The sequence below is a fragment of the Theileria annulata genome, chromosome 4 (genome assembly GCF_000003225.4).
Source record: "Theileria annulata chromosome 4, complete sequence, *** SEQUENCING IN PROGRESS ***".
In the NCBI taxonomy this organism is placed as follows: domain Eukaryota; phylum Apicomplexa; class Aconoidasida; order Piroplasmida; family Theileriidae; genus Theileria; species Theileria annulata.
In genome coordinates this window covers 1,147,936-1,165,980 of record NC_011098.1, presented here as the reverse complement: position 1 = coordinate 1,165,980, position 18,045 = coordinate 1,147,936, and the positions used below count along the sequence as shown (strand labels likewise).

Sequence of the window (18,045 nt, the reverse complement as noted above, 5' to 3'; positions counted from 1 at the left end):
ACAGTAATTAGATTCCACACTAGATTTACACTAAGATTCCATATATTAAATATAAGATTCCATATATTAAATATAAGATTCCATATATTAAATTTACAGTACATTAATTATAGTGTCCATTCTGTTAATGGTTTTGATTCAATATTATAAATAGTATTTGGTTCCTTGTAAGTATAATTTGACATGAACTTTTGATAGTTTTCAAGATTCTCCTCAAGTGAATAACTTTCAAACTCCTTTAAAAACTGGTTAGTCATCGATAATTTCTCCTCACTCAAGTCATATATATCCTTATTACTCAACATTATAATACAATTCCTCTAAAAAAAATATACAATAGATAAAATTTATATACAATGGATAATATAACTAAGTATGGAAGTTTAATTACATGATCAATATGTTTGACTTGAGTAATAATGTATTTGGGATAAGTTACAAGATGTTGTTTATAACATTCAATATTCATATCATTAACAAATAAAGAACCTTCCAAATGTCCAAACTAAAATATTATTAGACTACTGAATATTAGAATACTAGTTATAGTGGATAACTGTGTAATATTACTTTGATAACAAGAGAATAAGGTTTATATTTAATGACTTGTCCTTTAACAATATCACCTTCTTTGAGATAAATTATTTGTAGTCTCTTTAGTGCTTCTCTATTACTTAGTATTGGAATCTCACTCACATGTTCAAAGTATTCAAAAGTCACTGGAATCACCTGTCCAACCAAATTTATATCAGCAAATTCATTATCATTTTTATACTTTTGTGTTAAACTCTTCAATGGTACAAATCCACAATTACTTAAATCTTTCAAATTATTCATATAAGGGTCGGTGTCATTAGTATTGGTATCATTGGAACTGGAATTGGAGTTGGTATCACTGGAATTAGTATTGTTATCGGTACTGGTATCAAGAGAATTGCTATTGGAATTGCAATATTGTACAAGAATACCATTATAATAACGTTGTAGAACTTTGGTTAAGAAGATATTATTTTTATTTTCAAGTATCTTTCTAAACTTATGAAATTTCCTAATATTCTTCATAGATAATTCAATTTTATGATCAAACAATTCAATAATCTCAAACATCAATTCATCACCAACATTAAACAAATTCTTAAATCCACCACTAAACATATTTATTATACTCTAGAAACTATCTACGGTATTAGATGAATAAGATGAAGTATCTACTGTAATAAGGTAACTACTGTAATGAAGTAACTACGCTAGTAGATAATTAACTACTGTAATTAACTATCTACTCTAGTGTATTGTGTTGAAAAACGTACACTGGAACTTCTTTAGGTGAGTGAAAAAAATTAATTAATGATAATTGTGCTAAAATATTTGCATGTATATCAACAATAACTTTATCTTTAAAGATTTTATATACTTTTCCCTTGATTAATTGACCTTTTTTTATACAATAATCTGGTCTACCAAAATGTTTCATATTATGTTTCCTATACTCTTCTTCAAACTTTTTAAAACTTAATATATTTCTAAATTCATATCCTAACAAATTTTTATCCAATTTTTCATTCAATATATTTTCCATATCGGTGTCAGTATCAACGTCAGTATCACGGTAGCTGTTAGTATCACTAACACTCCCATTAACACAACTACTACCCTTACTCCAACTACCATTAGTTTGATTATGTAATTTCAAATTCCTTTTATGATCTTTTACTAGTTTATCAATAATATCATTCATATTAATTACATCAGTAGAAAAATCTCCTATCGGTTCTATCTTCTCTTGGGAATATGAATTAATAATATGTTGTATTTCATTAACTTTAGGTGAGATTTTATCAAATTTACTAATTACATAGTTGAAATATTTATTAATATTGTTAATAGTAAATTTGGATAATATGTTAAATGTATTAATTTTCTTTAATGGATTTGTATATTCAAATAAACCTGAAGTTATCTTACCTAAATCCGCTTTTGGATCTGTTATTACAATTTCCTTTAAAATCTCATATAAATTCTCATTTATAAAATCTTCTCTATTATACCAATATTGAACCCATATCCAATATGGCATTTTCTTCAAACTTGATTTTCTATTCAAACTAAAACAAATATTAATTAATTTAATTTAATAGAATTAACTAATTAGGTTGGAAACTTGAATTGTATGTATTTATTGAGTAATTTATATTCTGATTTGAAAAATTGACTTTTAATGAATTTGATCTTTATGAAATTGAGGAACATATAAATATGATCATACATAGATTCATCTTGTGATATTTTTATATTATTATTCTCCAAATTTGAATATTTGTATAAATATGATAATAATTCCGTTTCCAAATATTCTGTCCAATTACCAAAATTCAATTCTTCTAAACATTTATGAAGAAAATATGAAAGAAAATTCTTTCCATAGATTTCCACATAAATAATATTAACTAAATTTATATACAATCAATAGTCAATTCAATAGTCTACAAATATACAATACTCTATACTATACTCTAACCAATACTCTAGAGAATAATTAATTACCTTGTTGATTTAATAAATTAGTAAATAAATGTGAGAAATTAACATTGGATTCTTTTTCAAGGAATTTAGTATAATTTTCATAAAGTTTATTGGTGAAATTGGAATAATTATAGCCGGGAATATGTTCAAGATTCTCAGGATCAACATGAGGTATATAAACCGGTGAATCCTTATCCATAACAACAATATTATTAAGTAACTCCTTAACAATTTGACTATTATAATTATTAATAACATCCTTCGGATGTTTAAGTGGATATTTTACAATACTTGGCTCAAACTTAGTAATTTCTTCATGTTCCAAGAGTGCTGAAATTAATGTTTGAGCAAGGATATCTTCAAATTTGTAACGCTGTTTCTCAATATTAATCTTACCATCCTTTATAAATGGAATATCTCTACCAATCAATTTTATACCATCACCTTTAGAACTATCAATAGCCTTAGTAGTAGGCTTAGTAGCAAATATATCTAAAGGCTTAGGTTCAGGTCTGAATGGAGGAATATAAATCTGTTCCGTATCAAAATAATCCTCATCTTTAATAATAGGTTTATAGAAAATCTTTTTAATATCATTCATATGTAATTTACGTTTTAAAAGACTTTCCATTACCTTGTAAATTTCCTTAGTTGTGTGTGGACGGTTAATCTTCAAAGGACCATGTTCCCAAGAAGGGTTATTAATACTAGAAATCAGCAAGTCCATTTCTGGACTATTACGAGAATATTTATTAGCCCATACTGATTTTATAATATAAGAATTTGTGTAAATAGAATTTTCAGGATAGAAATTCCTATAATTAATTAATTTAAAATCATTAATAACATATGAAGAGATGTGAGTGTTCAAAATTATGTAAATAAGGAATCCTGAACTAAGGAATAGAAATGAAGTTAAAAATGTCATTATACAGCATTTGTATATACATTATTAAATAGTAATTAAACTTAAACATTCTATAGTACAAATTAATAAATAAAATCAAATTTAAAAAACATTTTAATAAAATTACACAAAATAAGGAAAATTAAATTTTACACTAAATTATCGAAAATTAAAGAAAATTATTGAAAATTAATGAAAATAAATTAATATTAATGGAATCTTAAATAATTATTTAATATATATTAATAACATCACATTACACACAATACATTTTTACACAATAGAATCTTAACACAATAGAATCATTACACATATTATGGAGTTTATTATATTATATTGCAAATCCTCTTAATCTATCAGATGGATGAGCACTTTTCTTTTCTTTTCTAGGATAAAATAAACATTCAGATAAAAGGCATCTTGCTTTACACTAAAAAATTGTTTAATTTAATTTACTTACTGCACTCTTTGACATTCCACTTAATGCTCCTACTCTATTGTTTTCATCACATTGATTCATACATCTTTGTTTATCATCTGAACATCCAAATAATGATGCTGATACTGGATTCAAATACAACAACAACCCAATAAATATTATAAAATACTTTTTCATCAACTTCATCTTTAATTTATAAATATTTAAACTTTATAATATTAATTTAATTTATTATAATATTAATTTAATTATAATTTTAATTATTTAATTATTTTTTCGTATCTTTTTTTGGAAATTTTTTCTAGATATAAACTTTCATTTCTAGATTTCGCATCTTTTTATATATTTTCAATATAATAATTAATTTTATGAATTAACTAATAATATATATTGTTTTCAATTAAATTAATCAAATTAACTTAAAATTACAATTTATAATTTTACACAGTGCTATTTCTTTAACATTTTATATCCATAATTTCCTATGTCAGTTTTTTAATCAATTGGTTAATCAATTGGTTATATTGTTAGATTCTTTTCTGTTGGTTTTAATACACATTGTGTAAATTTACAACTTCCAATACACTATAATTATTATTAATAAATTTATATTAATTATATATAATTTTAGATATATAAAGATATATTACCATTTGTCTTAACATATAATTTCCTTCATGTGCTTTTTTACATTTTTCAATACATACTCTCATATATGGATGACATTTAATTGCTTCTGCTGGTACTAATTTTAATATCAAAGTTGAGAAAAATAAGATTATTATACTAAAAATATTCATTTTTACTAATTTTATTTAATAATTTGAATTTTTAGATCTAATGTATACTCGAGATTCAATTAAGCAATTTTCAACTTATTTTTCTCGTTACCTTTATTAGATCTTATACATAGATTACTGATGTTATAACTCTAGATAACAATATGTATATAAAGGTTAAATATTAATTTTGAGAGTTAAAATATTAAACAATACAATTCCTTAATGAGCATCCAAATTTACACTAAAATTATTAATATATATATTTAAATTACCATTGAATTTAATACAGTTGAACTGTCACCATATTTAATGAAACAGTGGTTTTTACATTTATAGTAACCAGTTTTACATTCAAATATTGCTTCAACTGACCTTAGCGATCCCAGTACTTTATATGCAAATATTATTAAAAATGGTCTAATCAACATCATTATAACAAATTAATTAAATTTATCTCAAATATTATAAAATTAAGCTTATTTATGTATTATTAATAGTTAAAATATTTACATGGACTTGTTCACTTATGATTCGATGAAATTTATTAGATCTTAAGTACATAAGATTCAAGAAATTTCTATCCAATTTCATCTAACTATAAATTTATTATATAATTTCATTTAATTATTAATTTATTATATAATTTAATCGCAATTATATAAATTTTAACTTTTGATATATTTAATTTAAAATGAAACTTTTCGGTCTATTAACATTTGTATTATCTGCGTTTTTGCAATTTGCTAGATGTGACTTTTTACAGTTTATGAATGAGTGTACTACTCATTGTAAAAGGGCTCACACTAAATTCGGTAATATTAAGTTCCTCGAGTCGAATCCCATCACTACTCGACATACTGCTGAAGATATCGGTTTAACTTCTGTAAGTTTCTAATATTTTAATTTTTACTCTAGTGTCTTCAAAGATGTCGTCTTGCTGAGGTTGTCAGACCCAAAGATTCTTTAGAAATAGGAAAAATCTAATTTAATATACATACTACATACTATATACATACTATGTACTATATACTGTATACTATGTACTATGTACTGTATACTATATACTATATACTATATACTATGGTGTACTAGGCATAGTGTATAGTGTATTAGTACCATATACTATATACACACTGTACACATACTACATACTATAAATATAATGTATATAGAATCACATGTATGAGATTAGTATAAAATTACATCTTGTTTGTTGAAATGTTTAATTATATATATACTACGATGACTGTGAAAAATCAACTTAGAAATTACAAAATGACAAGATACACACAAACTTCATCAACATAATATCAATCCATTATACAACCAATATCCAATAACATCCATCGAATATCCATCCAATATACAATATTATTCAACCAATTCAATCAATATTGAATTAAAAAAATGTGAAATGTGAGAATTAACAAAACGATTTTAATAAATGTGAACTTTGGTAATCATTGTTGAAATCTTTAGTAATCTTTGTGAAATTAATAACTTTAGCAATTGTGAAATCTATGGCAATCAAATCTCGTATCTCCGGTAATCAAATCTCGTATCTCAGGTAAACAATTTGTTGGAAATTAGTAAAAATTCTTTTTATCGTATAGTGTAACATCTGATAGTATCCCAGGATCTTTATTTGATTTAGTAAATGGTGAGTCATAGAGTACATTATTTTGCATATTCCACTTGTAATTCTCATCCTTTTCATTTCCACTAAATACATTATTTACATAATTATTACCAAACGTATTGGAATTGAATGTATTACTATTACCAAATGTATTTGTACCAAATGTGTTAGAACTACCAAAGGTATTACTAGTGCCAAATGTATTAGAACTACCAAATGTATTTGTACCAAATGTGTTGGTAGTACCAAAAGTATTATTTGCAAAAGTATTTGGAAAGTTCGGATTAAATGTATTAGTTTGAAAGTTGTTAGAATTTACAAAGTTAACACCCAAGTTACTATTTACCGGTAAATTATTATTTACTCCTAAGTTGTTAACTCCTAAATTGTTATTGACTCCTAAGTTATTTACTGTCATGTTATTGACACCTAGGTTACTATTTACTGTTAAGTTACTGTTAACTAAATTGTTAACACCTAGGTTATTTGATCCGAGATTATTATTTACACCTAGATTACTTACACCCATGTTATTATTTACTGGTAAGTTACTGTTAACTAGATTGTTTGATGGTAGGTTATTATTTACACTTAGATTATTCATGGAATGATTACCGTTTACACCTAGATTGTTGACAGCTATGTTATTGGTGTGATTAGAATTGACAATGTTGTTATTGTTATAGTTGAGTTGTGTGTTGTAGTTTAGGATACTGTTGTAGCCATTGAGTTCCTGGATTGGTTTCCCCTTGGTTTCTGACTGTGTATTTGAGGAACTATAATCCTTGTCATTGGATGGAGCAGATTTACCAAGTCCATAAATTATACCTTGATACTTTTGATCATCGAGTTTGTTCTCAAAATAGCGTTGCATGAGCTTGAAAAAGGTACGGGAAGTGACTAGAGAATCACTTCCTGCCTGATGTTGAAGTCCAACGCGTTTAACATCGAGATGATCAGCTAACTTTTGAAGTGAAAGTCGACCTGATAGCTCAATACTCCTTTCATCCAACAAAAACTTAATATCATAGAGTGAGGGGAAAAAGTCGTGTAACAGCTCGAAAAATAATGACTGGTTAGACGGTAAATTAGTACAAGTTAACAGCTTTAGTAGGTATGCAAAATCATAAGAGCCATGGAATGAAATCCATACAATTTCCTCATTCATTACTAGGCCTGATGACATGATAAGCTCTCCAAAATGCACCAAGTCAATTCCTCTTCTTTGATGGCTTTCAAAATCAATTCCAGAATTCTTTAACAAGTCAATTGAGTTTTGTGCATACATATCATGATGTAGGTCGAATTTGAAATTGAATTGCCAGGTCGAGGCGCTATTTGGAGATGACCCATCTGAGTCTGCAAATGTAAGTCCTAGTTGAATAATGTTTAAAAGGTCAACATTACACTTTACCGTTTGATAATTATAGTCTTCAAGGTACGACGTCGGCCTTACTACGATTCCCGGGAACTCGGTGTCAATTGACACATAGGGGTACTGTTCCAGAAGGTCGCGGATCCTGTCAAATGCATCTTCTAAGTTGTCGGACCACACGTCAACTATTTGCAGTTCTTCATCCATAACCTATTCGGAAAAAGATGGCCAAATTCGTTCTGCTCATAATGACAAACACTGGCGGCCACGCACTCACTTAAATTTGTCAGTGCCTGAAAGTTTATTATAAACTCTTTATTTTAGAATTGTGATTCACGATGGTGGAGATAGATTTTACTGCGAATTTCTGAAAATTTGAATAGTGGGCAAAAATTATAATATACAGAGTCCTTGCGCTGAAACTAAATCTTTCAATTATTTAGCTAATATTCCCAAGCTTTTCACTTGAAAAAAGCCACAATCTAAGTTATAAAATACTCTTTATGATAGACAATGGGGTTACCAAATATACCATTAATACCATCACCTTAATTAATCTTTCATGTTATAATTTCTCTACCAAAAACACATTTTAAAATTATAAACACTCTTTCAAGCACTTTTTAAATGATATTATTGGTTTTTTCATTACTTTTATATTTTCCAGTTATTACTGAAATTATATTATCTCAACTATATTTACCCTAATATATTTCATATTTATCTAAATTTTATTTTTTTATTTTTCTGAACCATTCAACAATTTTTATTAATTTTATCCTATAGTATATCAGCCTTCCATTATATTTTCTGCATTTCCATCACTAACCCTTTACACCATCCCATATTACATACTTTACCCAATTTTAACATTTACTCACGAATTTTATTGTGTTAATATATTTGTAATTTAATCTGATTTTTTCCTCTTGAATATTTGTATTGATTTATATTTAGTTACTTTCTCTTCCAAATCACACTTTTTATTATTTATATAATTTTTCAGATACTTTTTATTTATATTTATCATTGACTTTATTTCATCCATTTTAAACTAATTATAATTTTCTATACCACCAGATTCATTATCACATCACATTAATTCTCTCATACACCAATTCTCTCACACCAATTCTCTAATACATAATTTGAATATATGAATGATTCAAATTCATTAAATAATTCACTTTTAAGATTTAATAAACTTGTTAAGGAACAATCAAATTCTAATTATATCTATGAAGGATGGCCTCCCAAATCTCACATTCCAATCAATAACAATGTACTCTCTACATTCTAAACAATTTAATTATGTAATTATATAATTATTGATGTAGTTTGGACCTTTGGGTCGTAATGTGTTTGTAATGAATAGAAGATTAGAAAATGGTAAGGATTTTGAACCCACACTAGTCTTTTGCTGTGGTCTCAAGCCAATGCTAATGATGTCAAAAGTTGAATTTTCAAACTTCATTTCACATTTACCAAACATTAAAATTAACTTAACTTCTTTTTTTAAACTACTCTAGTACATTATATATTATTAATTATTCATTAAAGCGTCCATCGAATCCATTGAATCCCGTGAGTAGGAAGAAGTTGTAGTAATTTTTCTTTTCAATTTGGTTACACCAGTTCCATGCCGATGTTAGTCTTCCATCAATACAGCTCCCTGCATCATTGAAGTTATCAGCTCCTGAACCATCAAATCCATGCCTAAAGAAGTCAGTTAAAATCGCCATCTTCAAATTCGTTATTGACCCAAACTCATTATTAATATATTTTCGTACATTTTCATTACTTGTATATAATTTTGGTAAATTCTCTATACAAGTCAATATTGGTATTAATATCCTTGGTATCTACACAAGAATACACCACCAATACTTAATTGTAATTATAGGGGGAAAAGTCAAATAAAGTAAATTAACTGAGTTAACTGAATTAACTGAATAAACTGAATTAACTGAATTTACTGGTGTCAACGTACTTGTAGATATTTATCAATGAATAAGAGTGAATTTGGAACATTATGATCACCTAAATGTATTGTTGATGATCCAATCCAATTATAATGTAATTTCGATTGTACTTTCTTAAGTATTTTCCGCATAATATTATATACATTATGACATTCTTGGATACGGTTAAGACCTTGTCCTGTATTCTTTAATTGATATCTATTAGTATCACTTAATAAATCACCTTCTGCACAATACCAAAGGTTATATAATTGTGTACAAATCTCTTTCCATAATGTTAATGTTTGTAATACATAATTATACTGCTTATCATGTGTATGATTTAATCTACTTCCATTTCTACCATATCTTATATTCAAACTATAATATTCACATTTATAATATTCCATATCATTTGTATTATCACAATTTGTCATATAATGATCTGATGAGTGTGGATCTGTATTATACTGATCTGTAGTATGTTGATCCGATGATTGATCATTAGCATATGGATTAGTGGGATATGGATTTGTTGGATGATAATTTGTGGTTAATAAATGTATCATTTTATTAATTGGTAAGATATATATTACAATATTGGTATTATAATCATTGAGTGAATAGATAGCTTTTTCAATATCATCAGATGTTAATTCACAAGTATCTGATTCATCATCTGATCCGGTAATCTTTGAATAAAAGTTACGATGTAAAAATGAAAAATTCAACATCCTTTGACCTACTGATTGTACTGTACAATATTTATTCACTAAATATTTTATCGCTTCTTCTTTCTTACGTATTTCTTTATCTATCTCATTACGATTCTTATTTTCCGGTATTATACCTATAATTCATTAATCTATAAGTAATTAAGGTAATTAAGGTAATCAATAGGTAATTAGGGTAATTATAGGTAATTATAGGTAATTAGGGTAATTATAGGTAATTATAGGTAATTAGGGTAATTATAGGTAATTATAGGTAATTAGGGTTATTATTAGGGGTTGAGATGTATTACATTGTATGGCATGTTTGAGATTTGGATCATTGAGTAATTTAAGACCATTTTTCTTATTTTGTAAGAAGGAATAGACAGTATTAACTGGTACTACCGTATTGAAATTGAGTATTTCTTTAATTTCTGGCTTCTGAGTATCCATTAAAAAGTATATTAATTTCCCATAAGATGAACGCATTTTGTCCGGGTTAAGGATTTTGTACCTACGGCCAATTTCAAAGATATTACAAAAAAACTCTCGATTACTATAGTAATCTTGTTCATTTAGTAACTTCTTTCCTGCGTCATAATTGTAAGCCACTGCCAAAGCAGTTAACACAGAGAAGATCTCCTTAGTTTCACGTAGAATTATTCTGTTTTTACTAACGCCTGAAATTACATCCACCTTGTCAGTATACTCAGAAATCGTCAAAGTACTATCCAGAAGACGCATGAGCTTACGCTCAATCATGCTTAGTCTTAGTGGTACCAGTTTCGCCACTTCTACAAAGTCAAAATCGACTTCAGGGTCACAAGTATCAAGTGCTACATCACTTTCTGTACTCGAATCACTTGTTATTATATCTGTATCCATTAATTCTAAACCAGTTGCCTGATGTAATACCATATCCGAATCTATCACCTATAAATTTTATAATCCAATTATAAACATTGAGTTAAGGAGAAATTATCCAATTAATTAGAATTAGCTTAAAACTTACATATTTATTATAAATTTCAGGAGCGGCTTCTTTAATTATATTAGAAACATTATTACTTTTACACAATTCTGATAAGACTAAACGAATATGATCAATTTAGGTCATACCTTTATTTAATGAATTGTCATCGAGATGACGTATTAAATAATTTAATTCTTTAATTCCTATATTATCCATTTTAACATAAGAAAGTATATAACATAATTATATTGTTAATTTTAATTCCCCATATATTAACTAAATTTAGCTCAAAATCAACCTATCATTATTAATATTTCTATAAATATTGATTTAGATGGTAGAAAAAAATAATGTGTCTGGAATTGAGTTTGACTGGGTCAAGAATTCTACTCATTATAAGAATTGGTTGATTGATTCCATTGATAAACTCAATTCTATACAACTTAACACTTATAATAATGCTGTTAAATTATTACAAAGTTATTAATATAATAATTAATTTAATAATTAATTTTATTATATTATAATTAATTTGATTATAATTAATTTATGTGTAGAACGTAAATTTGAATATAAGATTCCAAGTTTTAATGATGAACTTTGGCTTATTAAATATTATTCATTTCAATTATCGCAATTTGTTAATTCAAATAATCTTAAACCTTCTGTTAAAGTTTTTTTTCTACCTAAACTAAATAACTATATTATTTTTAGTTTTAATGTGTAATAATATATTAGGAAACATCATTAGTATTGTTTAATAGATTTTATTTAAGACGTTCATTACTTGAATATGATCCAAGAATTATAATGTAAATTTATATTTAATATATATTGTTTAGGTTTACTTGTATTACACTTGCTACTAAACTTGAAGATATGTGGCGTAGTGTTTATATTGATAAATTATTATATAAAATTAATAATCTAAATATAACAAGTATTATACTAATTAATTTATTAGTTTATTAGATTAGTTATGTGTTAACTGGTTAGTTGGATTAGTTAATTGGATTAATGATGTGTTAATTGAATTTTAGAAGTATTTGAAATGGAATCTATAGTTTGTGATGTATTAAATTTCAATTTGAACATTTTACATCTTAATGATTCTATTTATATATTAATACAACTTCTCATTTCCGTATCTTCATACTACTAACAGTACTACTACTATTACTACCCCTACTACTAAGGGAGCTGATACTACTAATACCTCTACTATAACTACTACTAATACTACTAATTAACTACCTAATTACCCTTAACTACCTAATTACCCTTAACTACCTCACCTACTACTACACCTACTACTATAGTATATAAAAGAAAGTCTTGATGTGGATGGTATAAATGAATATATTGGTATAATATTATATATGTTAAAAGAGGCAGAAATGAGTGCATTAATAATGAATGAAAGTCCATCGTAAATTTACAATATTTAATTATTCTTTAGATTAACTTTCTTATATACACCACCACAACTTACATTATCAATAATTCTACAACTTATTAAAAATACTTCATTATCAACTATACTCTCCATTGAATCGTATCTTTACAGTATTAGATAGGGATTATACTATAGTATTGGATACTAATTCTCCTATACTAATTCTACTATACTAATCCTTATACTAATTCTCCCATACTTATTCTACTACTTATCCTATTACTTTTCCTATTACTTTTCCTATTACTATTCCTATTACTATTCCTATTACTAATTGTATAACAGATTTGTATTGAAATTATTGAATGGAGATGAAAAGAATTTAATGAAATTATTATCATTAACACAATCAATTATGGTAATGATTATATAGAAATAATGAAATTAGGATGAATATAATGAGTTTTTGGCCTTTAGAAATGAATTAAATCAATCTAAAGCACGTAACAAAATATATTATATAATTATACTATAGAAAATATACTTGATTCATATCTTAAAATTTATAATACAATACAATAATATACTAATCCCAAGTATATGGTAATAATTTATCTAGTCCCTACTCCCAAGTGTATGGTAATAAGTTTCTATTCCCAAGTCTATACTAACAAATCTATTGAATAGGAACTGGAAAATGGTAAATAGGAACTAGGAAACAGAATTATTGAAAAAAGGATTGATAATTATATTTGATAATATATTTATTTATTATACATCTTTTAATATTATAATTATCACCTTGTAATATTTCATAAATGTATCCACACAAATTACTAATTTCATTTACTTTTTTTATATCATATTCTGGTTTTATACCTTTTAGTATTTTATTTATTAAATAATATTCTCTTGATATTGATGTTTCATATCTTCTATTATAATATTTTATTATCTCAAATATATTCACATTTTCCCAATTCTTCCGATTCTTATTCAAATTATCCTGATTAAGTGTATTTAAAGTGTTTGTAGTATTTAGATTCTTCAAATTCTTATTCAAACTATCCTGATTTAGTGTACCCAGATTACTGGGTATATTCATTGCCTTAGTACTATTCACATATAATGTGTTAAGTAATTGATTAGAAAATTGTATTACAAAATCATCAGTAGTATAAATATTAAAATCATTAATAATCATAATCAATTCATTAATATGAAGTTTATCCAAATAATGAATTAACAATTGATTGTTAAGAGAATGTTTATTTAATTTTAATCTTGACTTTGTATTAATAATTTTAAAAATCTTATAAATATTATTAAAAGTAATGAGACTTGAATTGTTCATAATATGATCAATAACATTAGTATAATATTCATTAGAATTCATTGTATGAAGTGATTCTAAAACTTCTGTCAACTCAATTATATTACAATCTTTCAAATAATTTGATAATTTCTCAAGTAATTTATTATATAAAATTAATATACAAGATTTTAATTTGAAATCATTAGTATTAATTATTCTATTTAATGATCCTAATATACATATTATATCTTTTTTACTATATTCTAGATTAGGTTGTGGATTAGGGTTAGTATTAGTATTAGGGTATACTGAATCAGCAATACTATTAGAATTAGTATTAATAGTATTTAGAATAAAGTTAATAATATTTTTGAGTATATTTTTGTTAATATATAATTTAGAACAAGAGAGGAAAAAAAGAGAAATTGACTTGGGATTAGCTTCATCAAATTTAAAATTCTCAATAAATATTTTTATTAATTCTTCATCAAAAAATCTCTAAATTATAATTAATTAGAATATAATAAGTGAATATTAAGTATACCAGTTTAATTAATGATAAGAGTATAGTACAAGTTGATTGTGGTTTAATATAATCAATACAACTTAAAAGTGAATATAAAATTTGATAAACTTCATTTTTCAAATTTTCTGATAAATTATTTCCATCCGAACCAACGGTACAGGTAGTAGTTTCATTGAAATCAATATCAATATCATTAAAACTATATTTAAATTTGTTGAAATTAGTATTAATATTGTTGAAATTATTATGTGTATAATTTTTATTTGATAAATGTTGATAATTTTGGTTAAAAGGGGAAAAATTAAAAATCTTATGATTCCTAGCCAAATAAGCAATACGATTCCGTAGAGTATAAATTAGAACATTTGGATGGAAATAACAAGTACAGTTAGTTTCAAAGTTAGTAAAAAGAGCAATAGGTGAAGCATTTGGGATTCTAATCATCATATGAAAAACTATAATACAAAATTTTAAATAATTAAACAAATGTTTAATTATATAAATTAATAATCGTATTCATAATTTGATTGATTAATCAAATTATCTACAACATACCCAATCCAACACATTCAGAAGCACCACTTTGGATTCAAAAATCATACTTCTAACCCTATTTAACCTATATAATTTCTTCTTCATTGTGTTATTTGTAATTTCTAATTAATTATTTTATTAATTCTTATTATATCTCAAATCTTAAGACTAACTTGTCTATCATTGACTAATATACATCATTTCGTTCTTTTTATCATTTTTCAGTGTATTATATTATATATTATCATAAATTTTAGCTATAATTCGGCTATTGATTTTAAATTAATTTTCTTATATTAATTTGCTTTTCTAATATTAATTTGGTTTATAATTCATTCAAATTCTTTACAAATTATTAAAACTATACAATTTATTGCTAAAGGTGATCTTATATTGTAATTTTTCTAACTGTATAGCTGTTTATTAACTGTTATCTGGTTAACATATGATTTGTAATAATTGTGTAATAACTAGTGATGAAGCGTAGTTATAAGACTGTGTTACTGGGTGACGCTTCAGTGGGAAAGTCTAGTTTTGCAGTTAGGTTAACAAAGGGCGAGTTCTCAGATAATACAAACTCGACAATAGGAGCTGCGTTCTTCACTTACACAGTACACAATGACGGCTCAGACGTACAGAAACGTCTTAATTTGAATACTGATGGGAAGTTTGATGACAAGTTAGTAGATGGTGTATCGCAATCAGAGGTAAGAAGTTCAAGTATTGCCTCAAACTATGACGAAAATTTTACTATTAAGTTTGACATTTGGGATACAGCAGGTCAAGAACGCTTCAAGAGTATAGCACCTATATATTACAGAGGAGCGGCCTGCGCCATTGTAATCCTTGACGTATCATCTCCTCCTACACTTCAACACGCGGCATTTTGGGTGAATCAAATTCGAGTGGCAAACAACAATGAAACGATAATTGTGTTAGTTGCCAACAAAACGGATTTGCTCGGTACTACTCCCGAGACACTCCAAACACTTGCTAACGCCAAGGTGTATGCTAAAGAACAGTCGATTTCGTTTGTTGAAACTAGTGCCAAAACGGGAAAAAATATTAGTTATGTTTTTGAATTACTGTCACAGGAGATTTCTAAAGACCCCTTCAGATGGGACAAATCAACCACCAACACCTCAAAATCATCATCTAAACCCTTAAAAGATGATAATAAGGATAAAATCAACAAGAAAAGTTGCTGTAATCTTTTATAATGTATTATATTAAGTATATAAGATATTATATAGTGTATAGTGTATTAAATAGTGTATAGTGTGTATAGTGTATTGAGTATATATACATTAGTATATAGGTAATAGAATATCATGTATAATATTATTATTTAAAAGTCATCAAGTGTCATGTTGGTATTATCGAGCATCCTTTTGTTTCTTCTTTTTTGTTCAATGGCTTCAAATGGCATTTTAACAAGAACTGCTATACCTTTGAACACCGTCACAAATAAAGGAATCAATACCGGTAACAATATTAAAAGCAATAAAATTCCAAGCGCAATCAACACATAAAACAACACCTTACTTACATAAGATGATATACACAAATTAACTATAATCATCTATTATACTAATATACTAATAAAATTATCTAATCTAATCTATTATCTAATGTATTATCTAATCTATTAGTGTAAACGTACAGTTGATGAGCATACAAAAGATATTCCATGAAGCACATCTACATTTTGGTTCATCATCTTTTTTATCGGTTTTTTTGGTGGTTGAATCTTTTCCGTCATGTTGTTGTGTTGGTTGAATCTAAACAATTATTATTTTAAACACATACCAGAGGATAAATAATCATAAAGTTATATGTATGACTAGTTTTGGAGGTACGGTAATTTTATGTTGTGGGTTTCGTTCTCCAACTACATTCTGAGCTCTATGCTGTGGATCAGCTCCAATAGGTTTCTCCTTTACTTTCACCTTTATATCTATCTTTACACTATCCAATGTATCCTTCTTCCCTATATTACATATTAACAAACACATTACTATAATTAATCTAGTATATTCAATAATCTAGTATGGTAAATAATCTAGTATGGTAAATAATCTAGTATGGTAATTAATGGAGTTATTGTATTACCGGAAAGAAGTATAATATCACAGTATCCTTTTTGTGTAGAGACGGATCCAGTTAATTTGATTGGAATTGAAGTGGTTTTATTTTTGTTTGCATCAATACTGATTACAGTTTCAGAAATAGTAGCAACTGGGTTCCTACGAATAGGATCATCAAAACAAGTGGCTCTAATTGTATAGTCTGATTTTTTAACACCTAAAATATTATTAAAACGTATAAATTTACCCATATTCTTAACATCCAATTCCATATTACACTTCTTTGATGAGGATACTTCACACTCGCCATCAATTCTACAATCATATAATTACAATATAAACTATAATTATCTAGTTAATTATCTGGTGAATTATTTAGTGAATTATCTAGTGATGGTTATTACTTAGCTGAAACGATGAATCCAGGAAAGTCTGAGATGATCTCAGTGACTGTAGCGTCGAAAGTATCAATTTTAAGTCTAGTGACATCATCATTCGAGTGAATGTAAGTGAGTGTATGTATTCTATTAGGGTCATCCAATGTCGTTTTATTTGGTTCCTTAATTGCTGGGAGTGATAGGTCCCTTTTAACTGCAGTGAAAGTTGGTTCAACTCCGTAAAGTTTAGGTAATTTAGCCTAAAGAAAATATTTCATCATTAACTTACATCATCTTTTTCCTGTTCAAGGTACCACTTCATCTGGTTCTTTAAACATGTTCCAGGCCTGGTACTGCAAACCTCTTCCTGATTCGCCCATCTTCTCATAGTTAAACCAATCTTATCACATGTCATTCCACTGGGATCTACTGCACTCTTCTTCACAGTTCTCATATTCAATGTACAACGCCATATATTACACAAGCTAGGATTCATAT

At 26.5% G+C, this 18,045-nt stretch overlaps 9 protein-coding genes across 9 annotated transcripts, besides 5 other annotated features; 3 read left to right on the top strand and 6 right to left on the bottom strand.

Moving 5' to 3' along the window:
* Nucleotides 1–107: 107 nt before the first annotated feature.
* TA11015 (uncharacterized protein) lies at nucleotides 108–3,451 on the bottom strand (the record flags this gene model as incomplete). The annotated part of the gene is made up of 6 exons (XM_948140.1): nucleotides 108–320; nucleotides 356–505; nucleotides 571–1,147; nucleotides 1,311–2,105; nucleotides 2,162–2,381; nucleotides 2,545–3,451. 6 exons carry the CDS (start codon nucleotides 3,449–3,451, stop codon nucleotides 108–110), a joined length of 2,862 nt encoding a protein of 953 aa, XP_953233.1.
* Nucleotides 3,365–3,433: a sequence feature (1 probable transmembrane helix predicted for TA11015 by TMHMM2.0 at aa 7-29).
* Nucleotides 3,407–3,451: a sequence feature (Signal peptide predicted for TA11015 by SignalP 2.0 HMM (Signal peptide probability 0.622, signal anchor probability 0.327) with cleavage site probability 0.170 between residues 15 and 16).
* Nucleotides 3,452–3,761: 310 nt separating this feature from the next.
* Nucleotides 3,762–4,055, bottom strand: TA11020 (uncharacterized protein; the record flags this gene model as incomplete). Its single annotated transcript, XM_948139.1, has 2 exons — nucleotides 3,762–3,860; nucleotides 3,891–4,055. 2 exons carry the CDS (start codon nucleotides 4,053–4,055, stop codon nucleotides 3,762–3,764), a joined length of 264 nt encoding a protein of 87 aa, XP_953232.1.
* Nucleotides 3,978–4,037: a sequence feature (1 probable transmembrane helix predicted for TA11020 by TMHMM2.0 at aa 7-26).
* Nucleotides 3,987–4,055: a sequence feature (Signal peptide predicted for TA11020 by SignalP 2.0 HMM (Signal peptide probability 0.985, signal anchor probability 0.014) with cleavage site probability 0.869 between residues 23 and 24).
* A 2,182-nt stretch (nucleotides 4,056–6,237) lies between these two features.
* On the bottom strand, nucleotides 6,238–7,872 carry TA11030 (mRNA turnover/deadenylation component (POP2 homologue), putative; the record flags this gene model as incomplete). The annotated part of the gene is made up of 1 exon (XM_948138.1): nucleotides 6,238–7,872. One exon carries the CDS (start codon nucleotides 7,870–7,872, stop codon nucleotides 6,238–6,240), a length of 1,635 nt encoding a protein of 544 aa, XP_953231.1.
* Nucleotides 7,873–8,821: 949 nt separating this feature from the next.
* On the top strand, nucleotides 8,822–9,194 carry TA11035 (uncharacterized protein; the record flags this gene model as incomplete). The annotated part of the gene is made up of 2 exons (XM_948137.1): nucleotides 8,822–8,947; nucleotides 9,003–9,194. 2 exons carry the CDS (start codon nucleotides 8,822–8,824, stop codon nucleotides 9,192–9,194), a joined length of 318 nt encoding a protein of 105 aa, XP_953230.1.
* An 18-nt stretch (nucleotides 9,195–9,212) lies between these two features.
* On the bottom strand, nucleotides 9,213–11,257 carry TA11040 (uncharacterized protein; the record flags this gene model as incomplete). The annotated part of the gene is made up of 3 exons (XM_948136.1): nucleotides 9,213–9,527; nucleotides 9,656–10,476; nucleotides 10,651–11,257. 3 exons carry the CDS (start codon nucleotides 11,255–11,257, stop codon nucleotides 9,213–9,215), a joined length of 1,743 nt encoding a protein of 580 aa, XP_953229.1.
* Nucleotides 11,258–11,467: 210 nt separating this feature from the next.
* TA11045 (cyclin, putative) lies at nucleotides 11,468–13,395 on the top strand (the record flags this gene model as incomplete). Its single annotated transcript, XM_948135.1, has 11 exons — nucleotides 11,468–11,488; nucleotides 11,647–11,791; nucleotides 11,870–11,985; nucleotides 12,051–12,124; nucleotides 12,155–12,252; nucleotides 12,353–12,456; nucleotides 12,632–12,741; nucleotides 12,772–12,867; nucleotides 13,054–13,126; nucleotides 13,157–13,211; nucleotides 13,328–13,395. The coding sequence occupies 11 exons, from the start codon at nucleotides 11,468–11,470 to the stop codon at nucleotides 13,393–13,395; spliced, it is 960 nt and encodes a 319-aa protein (XP_953228.1).
* Nucleotides 13,396–13,432: 37 nt separating this feature from the next.
* Nucleotides 13,433–14,996, bottom strand: TA09130 (uncharacterized protein; the record flags this gene model as incomplete). The annotated part of the gene is made up of 2 exons (XM_948134.1): nucleotides 13,433–14,521; nucleotides 14,568–14,996. The coding sequence occupies 2 exons, from the start codon at nucleotides 14,994–14,996 to the stop codon at nucleotides 13,433–13,435; spliced, it is 1,518 nt and encodes a 505-aa protein (XP_953227.1).
* A 563-nt stretch (nucleotides 14,997–15,559) lies between these two features.
* TA09125 (small GTPase (Rab family member), putative) lies at nucleotides 15,560–16,303 on the top strand (the record flags this gene model as incomplete). Its single annotated transcript, XM_948133.1, has 1 exon — nucleotides 15,560–16,303. The coding sequence occupies one exon, from the start codon at nucleotides 15,560–15,562 to the stop codon at nucleotides 16,301–16,303; it is 744 nt and encodes a 247-aa protein (XP_953226.1).
* Nucleotides 16,304–16,431: 128 nt separating this feature from the next.
* TA09120 (uncharacterized protein) lies at nucleotides 16,432–18,043 on the bottom strand (the record flags this gene model as incomplete). The annotated part of the gene is made up of 6 exons (XM_948132.1): nucleotides 16,432–16,655; nucleotides 16,747–16,864; nucleotides 16,943–17,073; nucleotides 17,196–17,485; nucleotides 17,575–17,761; nucleotides 17,833–18,043. The coding sequence occupies 6 exons, from the start codon at nucleotides 18,041–18,043 to the stop codon at nucleotides 16,432–16,434; spliced, it is 1,161 nt and encodes a 386-aa protein (XP_953225.1).
* Nucleotides 16,537–16,605: a sequence feature (1 probable transmembrane helix predicted for TA09120 by TMHMM2.0 at aa 330-352).
* Nucleotides 18,044–18,045: the final 2 nt, after the last annotated feature.